The following is a 22,265-nucleotide window of genomic DNA, read 5'->3' as shown; positions in this document are numbered from 1 at the left end:
CTCACCGTCTTGATCCCCATTTTACAGATGAGGTAGCTGAGGCCCAGAGAAGTGAAGTGACTAGCCCAAGGTCACCTAGCAGACCACTGGCAGAGCGGGGATTAGAACCCAGGTCCTCTGTCTTCCAGCCCTGTGCTCTGTCCGGTAGGCCACACTGCTTCTCTCCCAAGCACTTAGTACAGTAGTCTGCACAGAGTAAAGTAGCTCAATAAATTCACTTGATTGTTTGACTGACATAGGACGCTGTCTGTGGTGAGCCCTGTCTGCACTGCTGAATGATCTCTGAAACTCCTGTCTCTGCTATTTGTGTTGAAATTTAAGGAAAAATCGAGCTCTTTGCACTGCAGGCTCTTGGGGTGTCTGGTCCAGAAGGGGATTGGCGAGCATCACAGTTTCAGTCTTACTCTGGAGTACGTGGCTCATTCATTCATTCGGTCATATTTATTGAGCGCTTACTGTGTGCAGAGCACTGTACCAAGTGCTTGGAAAGTACAATTCAGCAATAAAAAGAGACAATCCCTGCCCACACCAGGTTGGCTAGCTGACTGGTGCTAATAATGTGGGACTCCCCCAGGGTTTCCTCCCTATGGCTCGTTGTAAGCAAGGACTGCACCTGTTTATTGTATTGTCCTCTCCCAAGAGCTTAGTACAATGCTCTGCACACAGTAAGCTCTCAATAAATATGATTGAATGAACCAAGGAAGCCAAGCCATAAAGCTCTGTAGGCTTTATCTGAGGGCTTAGCAACATTCATTCATTCATTCAATCGTATTTATTGAGCGCTTACTGTGTGCAGAGCACTGTACTAAGCACTTGGGAAGTACAAGTTGGCAACATATAGAGACGGTCCCTACCCAACAACGGGCTCACAGTCTAGAAGGGGGAGACAGACAATAAAACAAAACATATTAACAAAATAAAATGAATAGAATAGTAAATATGTACAAGTAAAATAGAGTAATTAATCTGTACAAACATATATACAGGTGCTGTGGAGAGGGGAAGGAGGTAAGAGTGGGGGGATAGGGAGGGGGAGAGGAAGGAGGGGGCTCAGTCTGGGAAGGCCTCCTGAAGGAGGTGAGCTCTCAGTAGGGCTTTGAAGGGAGGAAGAGAGCTAGCTTGGCGGATATGCGGAGGGAGGGCATTGGGTTAAGCCTGCTGTCTTTTCAGTAAAACTTATAATGACTATTTCACATGTGTATATAACCTAGAGCCCAGAAAGAAAATTTTCTTGAAATGCTGCATGGCATCTACTTTCAAAATCAAGAGTTTAAAAGCTCCGTTTCTGCATTAGTTTAAAGACTATAGCTTTCACTGAGGTACGGACCCTGACTTTTTGCCCTATATGAGTTCTTGTGAGTGTGACCAACCTGTAAAACACAATACAGGTGTTTTCTTTGCAGACTGTGCAGAAATCTGGATTGCGCCAAAATTTTTTCTACAACAAACTCCATTTTTCAAGGGTTTGCTTTTTCTAAGCTCTGTTTCGGAAGTAGCACATCCGATTGGAGAGAACACGAGCCTGGGAGACAGGGGGCCTGGATTCTAGCTCCAGCACCTCCTCTGTGACCTTGGGCAAGTGACTTAACTTCTCTGTGCCTCAGTTTCTTTACCTGTAAAATGGGGATTCGGTACCTGTTCCCTCTCAGACTGTGTCTGACCTGATTATCTTGCTCTTCCTCGCTCAGGGTGCACCTGGAGAGTTTCCAGTACTCTACCAAATCTCGACTACGGGAGGGAGAGTCAAGCAGAGGCAAATCCATTCCATTCCTAGCTTGGCCAGGGGCTAGTGAGTGGAAGGCCATCTGCTACAGCAGCAGCACGGGAAGGAGTAAAGCGCAGAGACTCCAGTCAGAAGGAGGCAATGATAAACCACTTCTGTATTTTTACCAAGAAAACTCTATGGATGCACTATCAGGACGATTACAGATGGAGGTGGGGCATTCTGAGAGAGATGCATCCATGGGTCAGAGGTGACACGACGGCACAAGACAAAAACAACCCCGCTCTTATATAGTGTGTGCTACATAGTAAACCTCAAAAATAGCATCACTATTACTGCTTAAGTAGAAAGAATATACAAAAATAGTCTTTTTTAAGGCCAAAGCTGCAGGAATAAATAACCTAGATGACATGTGTTAAATAATTTGATAGGTTTCATCAGCTGATGAATGGTTTTCCTTGGCACAGTAGTCTTTATTTTAGTGGCAAGATGATAATGAAGATGAGCATGCAGGGATTACTGCATATCTATCCGGAGTGGCTCAGTGGAAAGAGCACGGACTTTGGTGTCAGAGGTCATGGGTTCGAATCCCGACTCTGCCTCATGGCTGCTGTGTGACCTTGGGCAAGTCACTTAATTTCTCTGAGCCTCAGTTACCTCATCTGTGAAATGGGGATTGAGATTGTGAGCCCCATGTGGGGCAACTTGATCACCTTGTAATCCCCCCAGTGCTTAGAACAGTGCTCTGCACATAGTAAGTGCTTAACAAATGCCATCATTATTATTATTAGTAGTAGTAGTAGTAGTAGTAAGTCAGGAAGCTGCCTGGCGGCAGGGGGTTGGACAAGATGAACCACGGTGAACCCCTTCCCATCCCCCCGCCTTACCTCCTTCCCCTCCCCACAGCACCTGTATATATGTATATATATTTGTATGTATTTATTACTCTTATTTGTACATATTTATTCTATTTATTTTATTTTGTTAATATGTGTTTTGTTTTGTTGTCTGTCTCCCCCTTCTAGACTGTGAGCCCGGTGTTGGGTAGGGACCGTCTCTATATGTTGCCAACTTGTACTTCCCAAGCGCTTAGTACAGTGCTCTGCACACAGTAAGCGCTCAAAAAATACGATTGAATGAATGAATGAATGTAAGATTGCTTCCAGGGCCATGCTGAATGTCACCCCTTAAACTGGCAGCATTTGCATTGTTTCCAGTAGTTGTTGCTCAAAATAAGATCTGCATGATCAGGCAGATTGAATAGGAGGATAATTTGAAAGTGGAGGTTCCTTGGTCAATAGAGGCAGAGCTGCAATAAATCCCTCCCTCCAGTGATAAAGGCTATTGCTCCCTTCCAATAAGTGTGCACTTGCAGGGTAAAATCATTCCAACTGATATAAAAGGAAGCCTGTTTTAGATCTTCAAAATTGGCCAGGAAACCCCTTGAGGGCAGTTGTCAGGAGCATTTAATTCCATAGCCACTGGTGGTTGCTAGAAAGTTTCTGCTGTTTAGACCATGAGATCTTCCCAATGCCTCTTGGCATTGCTTCATAGGGAAAGTATTCAGGCCGCTGCCCCCACATGTCCCAGAGAACCTCTCCCCGTGCTCATTGTGTGGAAGACGGTGAGGAATATCCCTGAGGTTTAGGGCCAGGAAGTGAGCCGATCATCAACTCCCCACCACGTCTGGCTCGTGTTTCTCTCGTCCACCAGGAAAATCGCTTGTCTGCGTTCCTCCTCTTTTCCATCAAGAGCCACGGAGGGCTGCGCCTGAGCTCAGAGCTGGGGCGTTAAGCCGGCTGGAGTCTGCCTTCCTGTCGTTTCTACAAAGTACCGTCCCTGGGCCAGAGAGGGGGACAAATAAATGTTCAGCCGCTGGGACGCCTTAGGGATTCTCTCTGTTTGGATCCCAGACATTCAGTAATGGAAACATGCCTGATTTTGTGATGTGGCCATTTGACAGTTCCGAACAGAAGAGCCCCTTTCCTCTACCCACATCAGTTTGCGTCTCATTTCCCTCTGGTTTTCCCTTTCGCGGGGAGATTTACCATTCCTCCAGAGGTAATTAAATGAGCGAGGGAGGGCAAATCGCCAGACGTCTCCAGTTAAACAACCTTTTCAATAGATTAAGACCGAGCTGTTACTATAAACATTATATACACATCCGCTTGACTCCTGAGTTGTTGTTTTTTTATGATATGTGTAAAGCGCTTATTATGGGCCAGGCACTGTACTAAGTTCTGGAGTAGATACAAGATAATCAGATTGGACACAGCCCATGTCCCACATTGGACTAGCAGTCAACCCCCATTTTACAGATGAGGTAACTGAGGCCCAGATAAATTAAGTGACTTGCCCAGGGTCACTTAGCAGAAAGTGGGGGAGTAATAATTAGAACCCAGATCCTCTAACTCCCAAGTCCATGCTCTTTCCATTAGGCCAAGTTGCTTCTCACGAATGTGCATTTCTCCTAGCCGCAAGAAGAAGAAGAACTGTGAGAAGCAGGAGCTAAAGATGGCTTTGATTTCAGGGCTCAGATTGGGCCGGAGCGCAAATGATGCTGTTTCTGGAAAGGGGCTATATGAACACAGCCATCAAGGCAGGGGAAGGATCCAGCCCCGTTTTATTTTCCCACTTAGTTTGTTCCAACAAACTGGCCTCTCTTAGAGTGACACTCCCATTCTGAGGGAATGGATGATTATCAGAGAAAAAGTGAGTTGAAGGATTATGATGCTAACCGTTGTCAGTGGTGTCTTCTTCAATTTCAAAGCATAACTATACACACACATGACTCGAATATGTATCCAAGCTCCTTAGAGCAAAGGCGAAGCACTGTGAGAGACTTTTACTTCCACCAAAGTCTAAAAGCCACACCATCCCTCCTTGTTGCCCTCTGGCAATAGGGTAACCTAGCCTCCTGTCTGCCCCAATTTCTTCCTCTGTCTCCCTTGCCTTTTACTGTGACTTTTAAATGCCTTCCCATTTCTTCTGTGCCTTTTAAACTCACCCCCCTTGCCTCCTTTACTGTGACTTTTAAACGTTTTCCCGTTTCTTCATGGCTCTTATGTCCTGCTCCTGCCCCCAGAATCCAAAACACGTGGATGAGATTATGCTTAGATGGCTGTTTTCAATTTCTCAGAGAGTGGGAGGAGAGAAGTTGTGTGGCCTAGTGGAAATAGCACAGGCCTGGGAGCCAGAGGACCTGGATTCTAATCCCACTTGTCTGCTGTGGGAAACTGGGCAAGTCACTTAACTTCTCGGTTCCTTAGTTACTTTGTAAAATGGGAATTAAATCTTTCTCCCTCTGACTTAGACTGTGACCCCCATGTGGGGTAGGGACTGTGTCCAACCTTGATTATCTTCTTTCTACCCCATAGCTTAGTACAGTGCCTGGCACACAGTAAGTGCTTAAAAAGCACCATAAAACATTGGACAATTCAAGTTGATTATTATCTGAGAGAGGAGCCCTTTTCTCTGAGGGAATAATTCACGCCTTTAACACACACCTAATTCTTGAGGAAGATTAGTATTGCTCTTCCCCTTTTATAATGGGGAAACTGAGGCCTGGTTGCCTAGGGTCAGAGAGAATATTACTGGGAGACTCATGGCCAAATTAAGGTAGGGGTTACCTGTGGATATGAGGGGAGGGACTCTCTTGGTCATTCAGACATCGCACTCCCTCTAGCCCACTTTCATCAATCTATGTCTGCCATTTGCTGCTAAAATCAACTCTTTGAACGGAAATGATGGCAAACAAGTTGGGGCGCAAATACTTCATGGAGGGCAAAAATGGAGACCCATTAGGACTGGGTCTCTTCTCCCCCTGGCTTAAACTGACTGGTCTTAGTGGGGCTTGTCAGCCTAGTGTCCAACCTGATTAGCTTGTGTCTCCCTCAACACTTAGAACAGTGCTCATCACATAGTAAGCCCTCAATAAGTACCATGATTGCTATTGTCTATTGTGGCCTTGATCATTCTTGGAGTGAGATGACTTCTGTGTCCCTTGGAGCCCCATGCCTTGGCAGAGGATTTGCTACGATTGCCCTTCTGATACCCAACTCTTGTCCTTTCTTCCAGGAAACTGGTGCTACAACTCCCTCGCCTCGGGCCCCCAGAAGCTGCTACGGGGCAGAGCCTCAGAAAACGAGAATGGGAAGGCCACTGGGTCCTCATCTTAACCACTGCTGGGCTGCGTTCCACCTCTTCCTCTCCCTGAGCCTTGCCCAGTATGAGAATTGGCCCTACCACAGAGACGCCCTCCCCGAATACCTCCAGCAGCCCCCGCCAGAGTACTCCCCGCCCGAGCGGCCGGCCGGGGTCCCCAAGGTCCAGCTGCGGCTGGCGGGGCAGAAGCGGAAGCACAACGAGGGACGGGTGGAGGTGAACTACGACGGAGAGTGGGGGACTGTGTGCGATGACGACTTCTCCATCCACGCTGCCCACGTGGTTTGCCGGGAACTGGGCTATATCGAGGCCATGTCTTGGACCCCCAGTTCCTCCTATGGGAAGGGAGAAGGTACATTTCAGCTCTCTGTTGGGCTAAACTGCCCTTTGGCTGCTCCACGGAATGAGGGCAGAGCCAGTAGGGGAATGTTAACCAGGTCAAGGGAAAGGCAGAGCGGGAAAATGCGTATTTCAGCTAGAGCTACTTCCTCCTTCTTGTTTTCAGTTGTTCCTCTTTCTGGTCTGGTATCGACACGATCAGGGAGACCGATGAATTCCACTTAGCTGCCATTTGTTGGATGGATGGGTGGACCTAGTGAAACTAGTTCCAATCCCCGCTCTGCCGCTTGTCTGCTGTGTGACCTTGGGCAAGACACTCCACCTCTCTGTGCCTCAGCTACCTCATCTGCAAAATGGGGATTGAGACTGTGAGCCCCATGCGGAGCAGAGACGGTGTCCAACTTGATTATCTTGTACCCACTCCAGCGCATTTAAGAGTGCCTGGCACATAGTGATAGCTCAACAAATTCCATAAAAAAAATTAGGTGACCTGGCATAGTTTGCTCTTAAAGAAAACATACTTATTACTTCTTGGTATGGGAGACTTTCCCAAGTAATGGCAAATTGGTATTTTATCATTTGTTCTAACATCTTCCCAGTTACCAGTGTTAAGCATAATAATAATTATTATCATTATGGCATTTCTTAAGAACTTACCATATGCCAGGCACTGTTCTAAGCCCTGGGGTTGTTATAAGATAATTGGGTTGGACAGAGTTCTGTCCCACATAGGGCTCACTGTCTTAATCCCCATTTTACAGATGAGGGAACTGAGGCACAGAGAAGTGAAGAGACTTGTCCAAGGTCACACAGCAGACAAATGGCAGAGCAGGGACTAGAACCCATGACCCTCTGATTCCCAGGCCCATGCTCTATCCACTAGGCTTCTCCAGCATAATGATCTGTTAAGACCAGTGTTTTTCTTTGACCATTTTTAAAACCCACTGGTGACTGGCAACCCATGTGCAGGATAATAAGCACCAGAGGCATCAGTTCCTTCGAAAGGCCTGCACCCACCTGTTCTGTAGTATTGAATTTCAGGTCAGTTGGAAAGAAATCTCCCTCTACTCTTGATGGGAGGATGGAAAGATCTGGCTGATTAAGATGGGCAGCGCATTTCCCTTTTTCCAATCCTCAGGGACTTCTTCTTGACCTCCACAAGTTCTCAAAACAATTGCAGGCAACTGTACAGTAATACCTGTCAGTTCCTCCGGCCCTCAGACTACATGCCATAACAATGATAACGGCATATATTCGGTGCATGCGCCAAGCACTGAGGAAGATACAAGATAAATGTATCCGACACGATCCCCGGTCCACATGGGGCTCAAGGACTAAGCGGAAGGGAGAACGGGTATTTAATCCCCATTGTACAGATGAGGAAACTGAGACACAGAAAAGTTGTCACTTGCCCAGCTCACCCTGAAGGAAGTTGGGTTTTCCCAACCCTTGCCGGTCTGCTCGATTGTAAAACTTTCACCCTGGTTAGGAGCAAGCTCTCATTCGATCACCTCCTGATTGGCGGGCCAGGAAGACAGATCAACAGCTTTTTCGCGATTGGCCATCCCTCCTCGGTAAAACTGCTGAAAGAAGAATAGAGACTTAGTGACTTCTAAAGACCTTAAAAGGGAACACTTGGAATTTTGTCATCTGGTACCAGTTTTACAAGAAAATGTGACTTTCTCATTTCTTTGACTCCAGAATAGCTGCCTCATGACATAGGATGTTCCAGAGAACAGCCCCCTGTACCACCCCACACTTTCTCCCTGACACGCGATCGTCCACTGACTTAGGACGTAGCAGGGGCGTAGCCAGAGTGGGGAAGGGGGGAGGCAGTTACCCTAAATCATCCCACCAGCCCAGTGGCTTACTCAGCTCTATGCCTTTTCCCAATCCTCGGGACTAATGACAAGAACATGAAGGGGAGGAAAGATCCAATCAATCAATCAATCACATTTATTGAGTGCTTATTCTGTGAAAAGCACTGAAGCGAGGACTTAGGAGAGTACAACGCAGTCAGTAGACCTGAGAAGCAACGTGGTGGCCTAATGGATAGAGCATGAGCCAGGCAGTCGGAAGGTACTGGGTTCTAATTCTGACTCCGTTACTTGTCCGCTGTGTGACCTTGTGCAAGTCACTTAACTTCTCTGTGCCTCAGTTCCCTCACCTGCAAAATGGGGATTCAATGCCTGGCCTCCTTCCTACTTAAACTGTGAGACCCATGTAGGACCTGATTATCTTGTATAATCAGCTTTTTACAGTGTTTGGCACGCAGTAAGTGCTTAACAAATATGGAGTCAGAATGTCATGGGTTCTAGTCCTGGCTCTGCCACTTGGCTGCTGTGTGGTCTTGGGCAAGTCACTGCACTTCTCTGTGCTTTGGTTACATCATCTGTGAAATGGGGACTGAGACTGAGACCCACATGGGACAGGGACAGTGTCCAACCTGATTTGCTTGTAGCCACCCCAGCACTTAGTGCAGTGTCTGGCACATAGTAAGCACTTAGCAAATACCACAATTATTATTACTAATTATCATTAATACCACAATTATAATTATTAGTAGTATAATCGCTGCCTCTAGTGATGGTATTTATTAAGTACTTACTATGTGCAAAAGCACTGTTCTAAGCGCTGGAGAGGTTACAAGGTGATCACGTTTTCCCACGGGGGGACTCACAGTCTTCATCCCCATTTTCCAGATGAGGTAACGGAGGCCCAGAGAAGTGAAGTGACTTGCCCAACGTCACACAGCTAATTGGCGGAGCCCGGGATTTGAACCCACGACCTCTGACTCCAAAGCCCAGGCTCCTTCCCACTGAGCCACGCTGCTTCTCTAGGAGTCTAGCAGGATCCACAGCCCGTCCCTGGTCTTGGGAAAAAAATTATTTATCCTTTGGGGCCATTTCCTGGGCTAACTGCTATCCAGGGACTATGACCCCCACACTACAATCAATTAACCAATTGATTAATTAATAATGAATCAGTGATATTTATAGAGCGCTTATGGGTGCAGAGCACTGTACTAAGTGCTCGGGAGAGTAGAGTATATTTGCATGCGCCGCTGTCACCCAGTCTCAGAGATTGCTCTGTAGTAGCAGCTACTGGAATAACCAGAAACCTGGGTCGGTGCTTCATCAGACCCACTCCTTGAGCCTCATGGGTCTAAGTTCAGAGTTGAGCTGTGGTTTTCCTGGGCTGAGCCCAGTTCAGGCTCCCAGGACCCCCCTCCTTCATCCCGTTTCCCACATCCAAAGAGGCCAAGAGTTGGGTGAGCTGGTAGAACACGGCGTTCCATGGGTTGCAGTGGAGAACCCCAAATCAGAGCCCTTCATTCTGGGTGCAAAATCCATGATGTCCACAACCGCTACTTAGCAAGAGCAACATCAGTTTGTTGTTTCAATAAGGAACTAGTTAGAGAACTAATGTTTTGCTGAAGCTCGTTGGCTCAGAAACCAAACTATATGCAATTGGGAAACCTCAGTCCATGTGTTTTCAATGTGGTCTGCGTTTCCCAAGATGAAATTGGCTTGCATTGTGTGCCGGCCAAACTGTTCTTCAAAAGCCAGCACGTTGTAGCGTGACTGGCGGTCGGAGCTCTGAGTAGCCGGGAAGAGGAATCTGGGTTCTAATCCAGGTCTTCACTATCTAACTTGGTATGTCCATTAGACTGTAAACTTCTTGAGAAGAGGGATTGCGTCTTTTAACTGGATTTACTCTTCCAAGCACTTAGTAGAGTCTTCTGCACAAAATAATCACTCGATAAATACCACTTATTTATGCTTGGATAAATCAGCCCTTGGAAAGTCTTTGCCTTTCTTCTACCTGTGTCTCCCTCTCTGTAAAATTCCATTTTGCCTCCTCTTTCTGCACCTTAGAGGAGCAAGGGAATGATAAAATCTCTGGAAAATGCCTTGAGGTCGAAGGAAAAGATGTCTATTGATTAGTCTGATCATTAAGCCCAGGAGCCTAATTTTTAAAATGTAACCAACTCCCACCTGCACCTAAGGTTCTTCATTCTCCTCCTAGAATGAACGAGTTCAGACTTATTAGGATGACAAGAGGCACTGTGTAAATATAGAACCAGATTGTGCAACCGAGGGCGCGTCCTAATCAACCCGGCCAGATATTATGGCAAACCATCCCTCTCTTGCCAGGTGGTGGAGAGGCTGTGGAGTGGCTGTCGTCTGGGAGGATGGGCCATGGGGCTTCATTAAGGCAGCTGATTAGTCCCCCTCCCCGCTTAGTGAGGAGAAGGTGCAGCTGCTGAGCAGCCAGGCCTGCGAGGCTCTCCCCCGACCCCCACACCCTCAGACGTCGTGCCTCTGCTCTGGGGCTAAAGGTGGCTGGTTTTAGCCCCAAGGACACAGCAGGAGCCCAGAGAAGCAGTGTAGCCTAGTGGATAGAGCACAGACCTATAAGTCAGAAGGACTTGGGTTCCAATCCGGGCTCTGCCCCGTATCTGCTGGGTGACCTAGAGCAAGTCACTTCACTTCTCTGGGCCTCAGTTACCTCATCTGTAATATGGTGATCAAGGTCGGGAGCCCCACGTGGGACATGGACTGTGTCCAACCTGGCTGGCTTGTGTCTACCCCAGAACTTAGCACAGTGCCCGGCACATAATTAAGCATTTTACAATTACCTAAACAAAATAAGACAAGCCTCAGCTCAGAGCGAAGCCGTCAGCCAGGCCGGCAGGCCCAGGGTGTACGGTGCAACCAGTGGCACTGCTTTCCAGTGGGAATCACAGCTGGTACTGAGGGATGGACCTTCGTTTCTCCAGAGCACTGGAGGACAAGAGCACGACAAGCCTGGAGTAACTGCATCGCAAAGGTCTGAGACCTCAGCCAACCGTAGTCGGCTCAGGAAACGACAGAAAGGGGTTTTGTAGGCCCGAAGCAGCGTGGCTTTACGGAAAGAGCACAGGCTTGGGAGTCAGAGGCCTGAGTTCTAATCCTGACAGCCCCACCGGTCTGCTATATGACTTTGGGCAAGTCTGTGTCTTAATTTCCCTCATCTGTAAAATAGGGATTAATTGTCTGATTTCCTTCCTAGTTAGACTGTGGAGTCTTGTGTGGGACAGGGATTATCTTGTATCTACCCCAGTGCTTAGTACAGTGCTTAACAAACAGCACCATTATTACTATTACTATCATTATTATTATGAAGTGGAAAGCTCATGTCTATAAGGCAGGGTATCTTTTCAAGCTCAGGCTGTTATCATCAGGTTCCAGTTAGAACTTGAAAATCTTTTGATTAGCCCCTCAGCCGGCTCCTGGGAGGAAACCCAGGAAGGATGATGTCTAGTGCCTAGGGTAAGAGTCTAGAAGAGGAATCCTGAGTTTCAATTCTCCTCCTCCCACCCACCCGGAAAATGTAGGTGAGGAATTAACTGGGAATGCTCCAATTCTACCTCCAGAGACCCTAGCTCTGACACTATTTTTGGTTTTCTTTTTCTCCACCAAAGGCCGAATCTGGATGGATAATGTCCACTGCACTGGTAAGGAGGTGACCCTCGCTGCTTGTTCGTCCAATGGCTGGGGCGTCACTGACTGCAAACACACAGAAGACGTGGGGGTCGTGTGCAGTGAGAAGAGGATCCCTGGATTCAAGTTTGATAACTCGTTAATCAACCAAATAGATGTAAGTGTCCTCTCGGGCTGTAATCTTACAGTTTCATCTATAGCTTCCCTTTGCACTTGTAGATAATGCTGTTGACAGTGGAATGTTCTTTCTCTGTGTGTGTGTGTGTGTGTGTGTGTGTGTGTGTGTGTGAATGAATGACAGTCTCTTCACATTAGCCCATTATCCTAAGGAGACCATGCATACTTAATTATAATAATAATAATTGTGATATTTGTTAAGCACTAACTATATGTCAAGCATTGTACTAAGTGCTGGGGTAAATGCAAGATAGATCCCACAAGGGGCTCACAGTTTAAGTAGGAGGAAGAACAGGTATTGAATCCCCAATTTAAAGGGAACTGAGGCACAGAGAAGCTAAGTGACTTGCCCAAGATCACACAGCAGACAAATGCCAGAGCCGGGATTAGAACCCAGATCCTCTGACACCCAGGCCTATACTCTTTCCTCTAGGCCACACTCTTTCTCCATACCTTTTAGACTGTGAGCCCACTGCTGGGTAGGGACTGTCTCTATATGTTGCCAACTTGTACTTCCCAAGCGCTTAGTACAGTGCTCTGCACACAGTAAGCACTCAACAAATATGATTGATTGATTGATACCTCAGTTGTACTACTTAGACACCTTTGAGGTCAAGAATAGTAGCATTTATTTGGTTTTAAGTTCCCAAAACCCAGTGCACTGTTGTACCCACTATAGGTACTCAGTAAATTCTGGCAAAGGTGCTGAATGGCACCGCTGTCTCTTTAGGTTAGTCACCAACACTGGGGCTTCACCCTCACTGAACACTTTAACTCTGGAAAAAAGAGGGGGTGGTGGAGCAATAGTAATAATAATAATAGTGGTATTTGTTAAGTATGTACTATGTTGCAAGTACTGTGCTAAGCGCTGAAGTAGAGACAAGATAGGCACACAGTCCCTGTCCCTCACAGGACTCATGGTCTAAATAGATTGTAAACTCCTTGTGGTCAGAGATAGTGGCCACCAACTCTGTTGTGTTGGCCTTTCTCAAACGCTTTGTGCGCTGCTCTGCACACAGTAAGTACTCAATAAATGCCATTAAAATAAAAAAAAGGAGGCGAACAGGTGTTGACCATCACCAGGACATGCATGAGAGCTGTTTTCCAGCCCTGGCGATAGGCTGAGCCATCTACACTGTCAGCCAGGCTCCCTCCTTGTGACAAATAGCACTCAATGCAGGAGGGTTGGCAGGGACCCTGTCTGTCTTCGTGGAATAGAATGAGTTCACCAGGCTCCCCGGGCAGCAGACGTGGTTGTAAACTCAGCTGGCTCACGAGCCATTATTGAACTACCTGGAGTTGCTCTTGGGTTTGAGGGAGGGTGAGGCTTCTTAACTATTGGTTGCTAAAAAAAAATCAGTGGAATTTAGCAATTTAAAGAGCACAAAAATAGAAGATAAAAACAGAACTTTATTGCAAAAGTGAGAAAATTAATAGTTCCCCAAGGAAAAGCTGTGCATTTGTTTATTTACTTTTTCGAACCAATCTTTCCAGGAGATTTCTCCTCCTCCCCCAGGAGCGAAAAAGAATCCCTTCCAGGGGAGCCTCCCTCTGCAAACCCCAGCAGGACAGATTGGGTCTCTGTTGGCCCTCTGATCTGCAGACAATCGCAAGTCCCAGGGAGTCCTTTCTGCACTCATAACCTTGAACTCGCACCTCACCAGTTAAAGAATCGCTGGGACTGAAGAAAAGACAACTTCCACCTCCAGTTCTCCAGACTGGAAAGCTGGAACTTTCAAAAAAACGCCTTCAGTCATGGCACATGGTACACAGAGGCTTCCAAATTTGCTTTTGCTCTTACTTTAGTGGCAGATTATGGCCCTGTAGCCCTGACACTGCAGATATTTGACGGAGCTTTCTGAAACTGCCCTATTTGGTCTGCAGATGATGTTAAATGCAGGCGGCAGCTTTCACATTTTTCTCCCATGACTAATATTGCCCTTCCATTTTCTTTTGTATTCCTAGAGTGAACACACTGGGAGGTTGTCCAAGACTGCAGTATAGAAAAATGATTAGATCTTAAACTTCCCTCTCCTCCTCCTTTTTTAAAGAGACCACCCCAATGCTATGTCCTCAGTGTGGGTGTGGATTTTGCACATGATTTAATAGTGGTTTATGAAGACATTACATGTTACGTGCATATGAATATATGCTGTATAGTCCTTTTTGTAACGCTGGAAGGCTCTGTTGACCTTGGTTACGTGAATTTATTGAACCTTTGGTGCCCTCCCCCTGTAACGGCCCCATTCCCTAAGAAAACTAATTTTCAAACGGTGACATTTCTTTTTCCCAATTTTCCCTCCTGTCCCTGTGAATGTGAAATGGAGCTGTGATCCAGTGAGACTTCTGGATCATTCATTTCCTCAGGCTATGCATTTCTATGGAAGACATTTGAAGCCAAACAACCACAAGAAGAGTTTAGGAAAGTTGAATTCCCTCACATTATCTCCAAGGGTCTGGAACCGTGAGCTTTTCTTTAACTATTGTTAATAGGGCTCTGTAGGGGTCAGAACTTCATTTAATAGCTGCAAGATGGTCACCTGGAGTAATGTTTGCCAGGATAGGCTGCTAAGCAGAGGAAAGACATGGACAGTTTCATTGGAAGAAAGTTTGACCAGAATGCTGACAGGGACTGACAGGAAGTAGAAAATAGATAGAAAAATGGCCTGATTGACCTGTACCCACCTCAGTGCTTAATACGTTGTTTGATACATATAGGCGCTTATCAAATTCCATAAAAAGTATAGAAAATCACCCATCAATTTAGTGCAATATCATCATCAATCGTATTTATTGAGCGCTTACTGTGTGCAGAGCACTGTACCAAGCGCTTGGGAAGTACAAGTTGGCAACATATACAGTAGTGCAATAGTGATTGAGAAGTGCCCCATTCGAGTGGCATTTGAATGGGAATAAAATGGATCACATTTCAAAGAAACAATGGTGGAGTTGGGGTGGAAATGAGCAAAAGGGAAAAAAATAGACTGATGAGGTTCTATAGGCTGAAGTTCCATGATAGACAGTCCTTCTGCTAGATTTTTTGACATATCAGCCCCTATGAAAACCAGGACAATTTGAGGGGCAGGGTGACTTCACAAGTCTCGTATTTCTCACTTTCCTGTCCTTGAGATGCAGTAATGGGGAATTGGTTTGTGGTGGCCATGACTCACTAAAGAGTTTCCCTGTCCATAGAGATTGCTGGGAACTTTCCATCTGCTAATATTTTAGTTGCTGTGGGCCCGGGGTCCACTGGAATGAGGTCACTGGAATGGAACCTGATTGCAGAACATCAAGGAAGAGGTTTTGTAGCATTTAAATGGAAAATATTCCCTCAACAAGCGCTTGATGGCAAGAGCTTCATGCAGATTCCGTAGTCAGTGCTTTATAAAGACAGACTACCTCAATCCAGCAGCTAGACAAGCTCCCTTGAACCAGGCTACTGAACGGACTTTTGGGGGACTTCTGGAAGGGGTCAAATCAATCAATCAATCAATATTCATTCATTTATTCATTCAATCGTATTTATTGAGCTCTTACTGTGTGCAGAGCACTGTACTAAGCACTTGGGAAGTACAAGTTGGCAACATATAGAGACAGTCCCTACCCAACAGTGGGTTCACAGTCTAGAAGGGGGAGACAGAGAACAAAACAAAACATATTAACAAAATAAAATAAATAGAATAAATATGTACAAATAAAATAGAGTAATATTGAGGGCTTACTTTGTGCAGAACTCTGTACTAAGCACTTGGGAGAGTACAATATAACAGTTGGTAGACATCTGCCCTGCTTACAAGGAGTTTAGAGTCTAAAAGATGTTTAGAACTTACAGTCTAGTCTACAGTCTATAATCAGAGTCCAGAAATCTCACTGTACCTTCTAGCTAAAAAAAGAGAAAACAGCATCAGATACCAGACCAGCATTAAACACAGCTATACAGGGAACACTTTTTTGTGTGTGCCCATTTTGGCTGGGACTGTGGATCCCATATCAAAGTGAACTTCATTGTCAGTGGTGTTTTGTTCTACAAATAGGAAGGGTAACTATATATATATCTAAGAAAAAAGTACAGCACCTTATAGGTCTTTAGTTCTTCCAGGATCAGGAGAGAAGGATTCAAGACTAAAATCAAATTTAGCTTTCTGACATTTCCCTTTTCTACACTCTTACCCACTTCAGTTTTCCAGGAGGCAGTGTGAGCTAGGGGATAGGACACTAGCCTGAATGACATCTTTTTAGAGAGGCAGTGTGACAGTGGAAAGAGCATGGGCTTGGAAGTTAGAGGTCGTGGGTTTGAATCCTAGCTCCGCCACTTGTCAGCTGTGTGATTTTGGGCCTCAGTGCCTCAGTTCTCTGTGCCTCAGTTACCTTATCTGTAAAATCGGGATTAAGACTCTGAGCCTCACATGGAACAACCTGATAACCTTGTATCTACCCCAGTGCTTAGAACAGTGCTTGTTACATAATAAGTACTTAACAAATGCCATCATCATTATTATTATTATCTGTTTGAAACGCTGATCCTACATTATATTCTGACTTTGGGGAAGGACCTAGAAGCCTGAATGGTCTTGGAGAATGAATTTATTTTCCCCATCTCAGTTTCTGCCCTCCGTAAAATAGGGTTAGTGAGTCCGGGAGATTCAGTTGGTCAGTATGACCTGAGTTTGAGGTTTCCACTCTTCTAGACATTTTTTAGCTATTGCTCTTTGCCATCTGCTTTTTCTATTCTTGGATCCCCAGAATAGGAGCAATTGCTCAATGTCTTGATAATGTCATGAGTAAGATGAGGCTTAAAGAGTTAGGGGTCTGAGTCTGATTCGGTAGCACAACACTTGCTGGAGGGAAAGAGATAATGGAATATATTGGGGATCATTCTGGTAGACAAGGACTCCCCTACAACTGCCCCTAGAATTTTCCAGACAGAGCGTGAAAGGAATCATGCATCAGTTTTAGACCTAGGTCATTCCCACTCTGGAAGGCCAGAGGTATTAATCATGATGCTGGAACCCTACCACCTATTCCATGAGAGGGTTGAAAGAATGTAGTGCAATAGGCTCCCACCCCTCTGAGGGACCTACATACCACCTCATTGGGTTGGAGCGTTGGATTCCCTGCCTTGTTAATGTGTGTGGGTGGGAAGTGAAAGTGACTCCATGATTCCACTGAATCATGGCTCTCCAACCATTTGCCTTGCCCCTGGTTCCCCCATCCACCCACCCATACACAAAACCAGAAGGCAAAATTCAGGTAGCATGACAGCCGGGCACTGAGATGGCTGGCAGGATGACTTGATTCATAGCCCAGACCTATTGTGTGGTCTTGACCAAGTTCCTTTCCTTCTCTGGGCTGCTTTCATTGAGATTTCAATCTGGAGCCATGTTTATTTGGGCAAAGGCAAGAAGAGACTTGGAGTCCCTGAGAGGGCTGGTTGTTCAGTGGTTGTCAATCCAAAAGACCCCTTTCTGGGACTGCACAGGTGGTCTCCTTCACAGGTTTCACTGTTTTTATTGCTGTGAGCTACAGCCTTCGTCACGGCAGACTGGTAATACGTTAGGCCCATTTGGGAAGTTTATTAGATTAACGGAATTTTAAAGTGGGATTTGGAAAGGTGAATGTGAAACAAGTAGCCCCTGATGTCCTGGGATTGTGGAGCCTTATCAACCGTTCCAACCCTGTTTCCCAGCTTTGGCCCTGGGGATGAGTTTGTTGAAATGTTTTGTAAGCATCCCAAACTCCAGCTGTCTACCTGAGCACTGTCTGTCAGCAGTTGCCTCTTAGGCCAAAGCTGCCTGAGTCCCACTAATCCTGTGCAGCTTGATTAATGAGTTTGATTATCTGGAACTAGAACTGGAGATCAAAGCGTGTGTGGGTGTATGTGTATGTGTGTGCACGCATGTGGGCAATGGCCTTTTTTTTGGTCTGGGAGGAAACTTTAAAAGGCACGGAAGATGGAGGCTTGAGAAGGGTGAACCCAGTTTTCTCAGTATAATGCTATTTCTGCCTGAGGAGGTGGCCCCCTTGGAATGATGTTTTTGGTGCCCACCAGAAGATATTGGCATGTTCCAGTGCCCTACTAGTGGCCCAGCCCTCTGGGGAGTGGCCACTGGAAATGTTGTTCACACCATCTGGGCCTGTCTTGTTGAGGACACCCTGGCCTGCCCCTCTGAACCTGGGGAGGCTCCAGAGCTGTAATCCTGCTGAACAGTCTGTGAAATTGATGAGTCCTGGGGACTGGGGCACTGGGGGAAAATCCTTGGAGGACACTGGCTTGCCATTCCCACTGAGTACCTCGGCAGGATTCGGAGGCTAAATGGGAATCCCGAGGATGTGGCTTCTACTCCTGATGTGACCCCTGATCTCTGAGACATTCCCCCTGTCTGGGCTATCCTTTCCATGTAAGATGGTTGTCCTAGAGGCCCCGTACTCGCTGGCTAAATATGACACTTTGTTTGAAGTCAAAGCCTTTATTTGCAGGGGAAGGGAATGGAGAACTCCACCACCCAACTCTCATCCCACCTTTCTTAGAGGTCAGGGGCATTGAATAATAATATTTGAGAAGGAACGTGCCTCAGTGGAAAGAGAACGGGCTTTGGAGTCAGAGGTCATGGGTTCAAATCCTGGCTCTGCCAATTGCCAGTTGTGTGACTTTGGACAAGTCACTTAAATTCTCTGTGCCTCCATTACCTCATCTGTAGAATGGGGATTAAGACTGTGAGCACCCCGTGGGACAACCTGATCACCTTGTAAGCTCCCCAGCGCTTAGAACAGTGCTTTGCACATAGTAAGCACTTAATAAATGCCATTATTATTATTATTATTATTATTAATTGTGGTATTTGTTAAGCACTAATTATGTGCCAGGCACTGTACTAAGTGCTGAAGTGATACAAGCAAATAGGGTTGGACACAGTCTCTGTCCCATGTGAGGCTCACAGTCTCAATCCCCATTTTACAGAGGAGGTAACTGAGGCACAGAGAAGTGAATTGACTTGCACAAAGTCACACAGCAGACAAGTGGCAGAGCTGAGATTAGAACCCTGAACCCTGTCTTTTCCTTTGAGGCCCAGAGGCATAAGGCAGCTGCTATGTATTTTAAAAAGTTCCAGGAGCTGGCATTTTTAGTCAGAACCATTGGCCAAAAGCTTCCAGGTGACTCTAGACTCAGCCTCATCTCTCAATCAGCTCTGACCCGGACTTAAGGCAGAAGGCATTCATGATTCCTGTTAAGCCTATTAGTTCTCAGAAACAAGTTTTCCATCACCTGGTTGTGAAACTCCTGCAGGCCTAAGGCCTCTACTTTATCCGAGAGAGTCATTTGTAATAGGTGATGGGGCCGTCTTTTACAGCCAGTGTGGAACCTCACTCGATCGGGGATTCCTGTTAGAAAAGTCATCATTACAGCATGGAGTGGGGGACCCTGGGCCCTGAGAGGGGGAGTGATTTTCTCAAGATCACCCAGGAGGCAAGAAACAGAGAAAAGTGGGAATTCCCAGACTCTGAATTTCCAGGGGCAGAGGGCAGTTCTTTGTTGTTTCTCAGTCTTGCTTATCACCCTGCCTCTCTATCCTGACCATTAGAGAAGAGAAAGAAGTCGGTTACTGACATTTTGATGAGGTACATTTGCCCCTTCAAAATATTTCTACCCTGGATAGAAATATCCAAAGGAAATTTCCCCAGGAAGAGTCGGCAGCTTGGATGACCTGGGCTGACGGCATTTGTTCCGTTTCCCTGACAAACCTGGATTGATTTTTAACATCCTGAAAGTTCAGGTTGCTGACAGGAAGTTCTGGCTCCCTGCGGATTAGGTTTGAGGGAGCCGATGGAACCGACATTAAAGCCAGTCTTGGGACAGAATGGAAAGTAGGATGGAGGGTTAAAATGACTTTCTGGTTCGCCACAACCCCAACCAAGTTCTGAAGTCAAACGTCTGCACATTTCAGAAGACATTTCTGTCTTCTTCCCACGTGCTTTCAGGTTAGAAAATGAAAAGGAGAGAATTCAATTTTCCAGGGATATAGAAAAGAGCTTGATTTATAGATAAGGACTGACCAGCTGGGAGATTGTTCCTATTATAGCTCTTGTCATGTTTCCAGCATTACATCAGCTCTCCAGTTCTCTCCCTCCATGCACCTCTGGAGATTATAAATTGATGAACGGAAAGAACTGGTTTTCCCCAAACTCCCTCTCACTCTGAACCTGGCTGTTCTGGGAAACCCCCTCCCAGCTAGATGAGAAACATTTGGAGAGAAATGAAGCTGCTTCTGGAACTGCTGGGGTTTTTTTTAATCATCATCATCATCATCAATCGTATTTATTGAGCGCTTACTATGTGCAGAGCACTGTACAAAGCGCTTGGGAAATACAAAGTGGCAACATATAGAGACAGTCCCTACCCAACAGTGGGCTCACAGTCTAAAAGGAGGACACTTAAATGGTTTGGGCCCAAGTATGTACAGTGATGCAGTACGGAGGGGAAATGTGGGGCGATTAGTCAGAGCAGGCTTCCTCTAGAGAAGGGATTTCTGGTAAGGCTTTGAAAATGAGGGGAGTTGGGGTGTGGGAGCTTGGATTTCATCATCATCATCATCAATCGTATTTATTGAGCGCTTACTGTGTGCAGAGCACTGTACTGAGCGCTTGGGAAGTACAATTTGGCAACATATAGAGACAGTCCCTACCCAATAGTGGGCTCACAGTCTACAAGGGGGATTTGCTCCCTTTATTCACGCCTCCCTCAGCACTCAGTTCTTTGGTTTCATAACTAAAGAACTCCAACCTTCAATCCTACTTTAGGGAGCATTTCCCAGGTAGAGCACCCCAAGGTTACAACTACAACTGTCCTGTGACCTGAAAAAGTACCTAAAAGTGGCACTAGAAACAGTTCAGTTTCAAATTATTTGGTTCAGTCCTGTGGGCTGGAGAATAGCTACTTTACTCCCTTCTTCATTTTCATTATCAACAGAATTTATGAGCATGTACATAATAAAAATGAGCCCTGCTGAAGTATTAAAAACCAAGAAATGATTAATTGACGCTCAAACACTCTCGATTTAGTTAGAGTCACACAGTCTCCTGTCTCCTTTCCACTGCTTCTCCCTCTCACCCCTTTTGGAGAGTTGTAGTCCTGAAGAAGTCTGCCCTGGGAAATAAACTCTTCTTCCTATGTCTTGACCATGATGCCATAAACAGTGCCGGAGTTTGGCTAATTGAAGCAAAAAATAATTTGCCTTCACAGGTCCAAGGGACCAAGGGCTGTGAATTTTAGAACAGGCCATTTTTCTTTTCAGTTTTTGAAAGAGAGAAAAGAAAGAGACTGAAATACCAAAGCAGCAGGCGGCTCACCAATGAAGTAAAGAAAGAGGTACTTATAGATTCAATAGGGTAAAGTGTCTCTCCTCTCTTGTCAGAACATAGGTGCCTGCGTTAGCCTCTGCCTTACTGGATCAGTCCGATCAATTGTATGTAATCATGATTAATGTGTGCAGAGCACTGAACTAAGCACTTGGGCGAGTGCAATATATTAGAGATGGTAAACATGTTCCGTGCTCAACGGACCACCCAGCCCAGGATTCTGTGTAATACAGAACGGATTCTGGATCCTCTGGGATCCTGTTAGGGAAATGCCGGCAAAACACTCTGTGGAGCATGTGTTTGGGCTAATGGTCTGGAAAGGTGGGTGGGGATGAACTCTAGGATGGACATTTTGGTGCCTTATCACATCTAGGACCTTGTTTAAAAGAAGGGACGAGAAGAAGATTGCAAAGGAAGATTAAAAAACAATCAGAAATGTAAAGAAAAAAACTGAGGTCCTGGTAGAAAGAAAAATTGGAGAGTTTTCAGATAGCCATGGGACAGGCCTGGCTGTCTGTCAGGGAGGTGACTGCAGAGGAAATAGGAAGCACATCTGCAGACTGTGACAAATGTCTATTTCTATGAGAGTGGCACTGAGATGAGATTTACAGAGTTGGGGAAAATCGTGCTCACAAAGCCTCACCCTGGGATAAAACCTGGTCCTATTTTTATGCTGTTCTCTCCTCCAAATGTCTACTGCACTACACTGGCTGAGGTAGGTGGCTGGGTTTGAGAGGCAGTTTTGGAAAGGGTATTCAAGAATGACAGGCAACTTAGAATGAGCAGAGATAAAGCCAACTCAAAACGAAGCAGTTATTAAGGGAAAGGAGTCTAAGCCCAGCTCTCTGCAATAGGGTTTTGGCAGTGAAATTATCCCCAATCTGCTGGCTGGGAAAAAGCAGTCAAGCATCTTTCTGAGGTCAAGCAAGCTGTGAAAGGGTTGGAAAGGAACCCTGCTGTCCTGACTCAGCAGCCCTTTTCTCAGTACAGAACTGAAGTTTTGTAGTAAGAGCAGGCGCCTG

General features: G+C 46.0%; 1 protein-coding gene across 1 annotated transcript in view; it reads left to right on the top strand.

The window, feature by feature from the left end:
- LOXL2 (lysyl oxidase like 2) overlaps nucleotides 1-22,265 on the top strand; it is a 100,643-nt gene that overhangs the window by 14,404 nt on the left and 63,974 nt on the right. Inside the window, exons 2-3 of the mRNA XM_038747465.1 lie at nucleotides 5,801-6,239; nucleotides 11,694-11,869. Coding sequence (XP_038603393.1) covers nucleotides 5,873-6,239; nucleotides 11,694-11,869 — 543 coding nt within the window. The 5' untranslated portion in view covers nucleotides 5,801-5,872. The remainder of the gene's footprint in view (nucleotides 1-5,800; nucleotides 6,240-11,693; nucleotides 11,870-22,265) is intronic.

Source organism: Tachyglossus aculeatus, chromosome 5, assembly GCF_015852505.1.
Source record: "Tachyglossus aculeatus isolate mTacAcu1 chromosome 5, mTacAcu1.pri, whole genome shotgun sequence".
NCBI classification, from domain to species: domain Eukaryota; kingdom Metazoa; phylum Chordata; class Mammalia; order Monotremata; family Tachyglossidae; genus Tachyglossus; species Tachyglossus aculeatus.
Note: the sequence above shows the minus strand (reverse complement) of the source record. Positions and strands in the feature narration are given on the sequence as shown.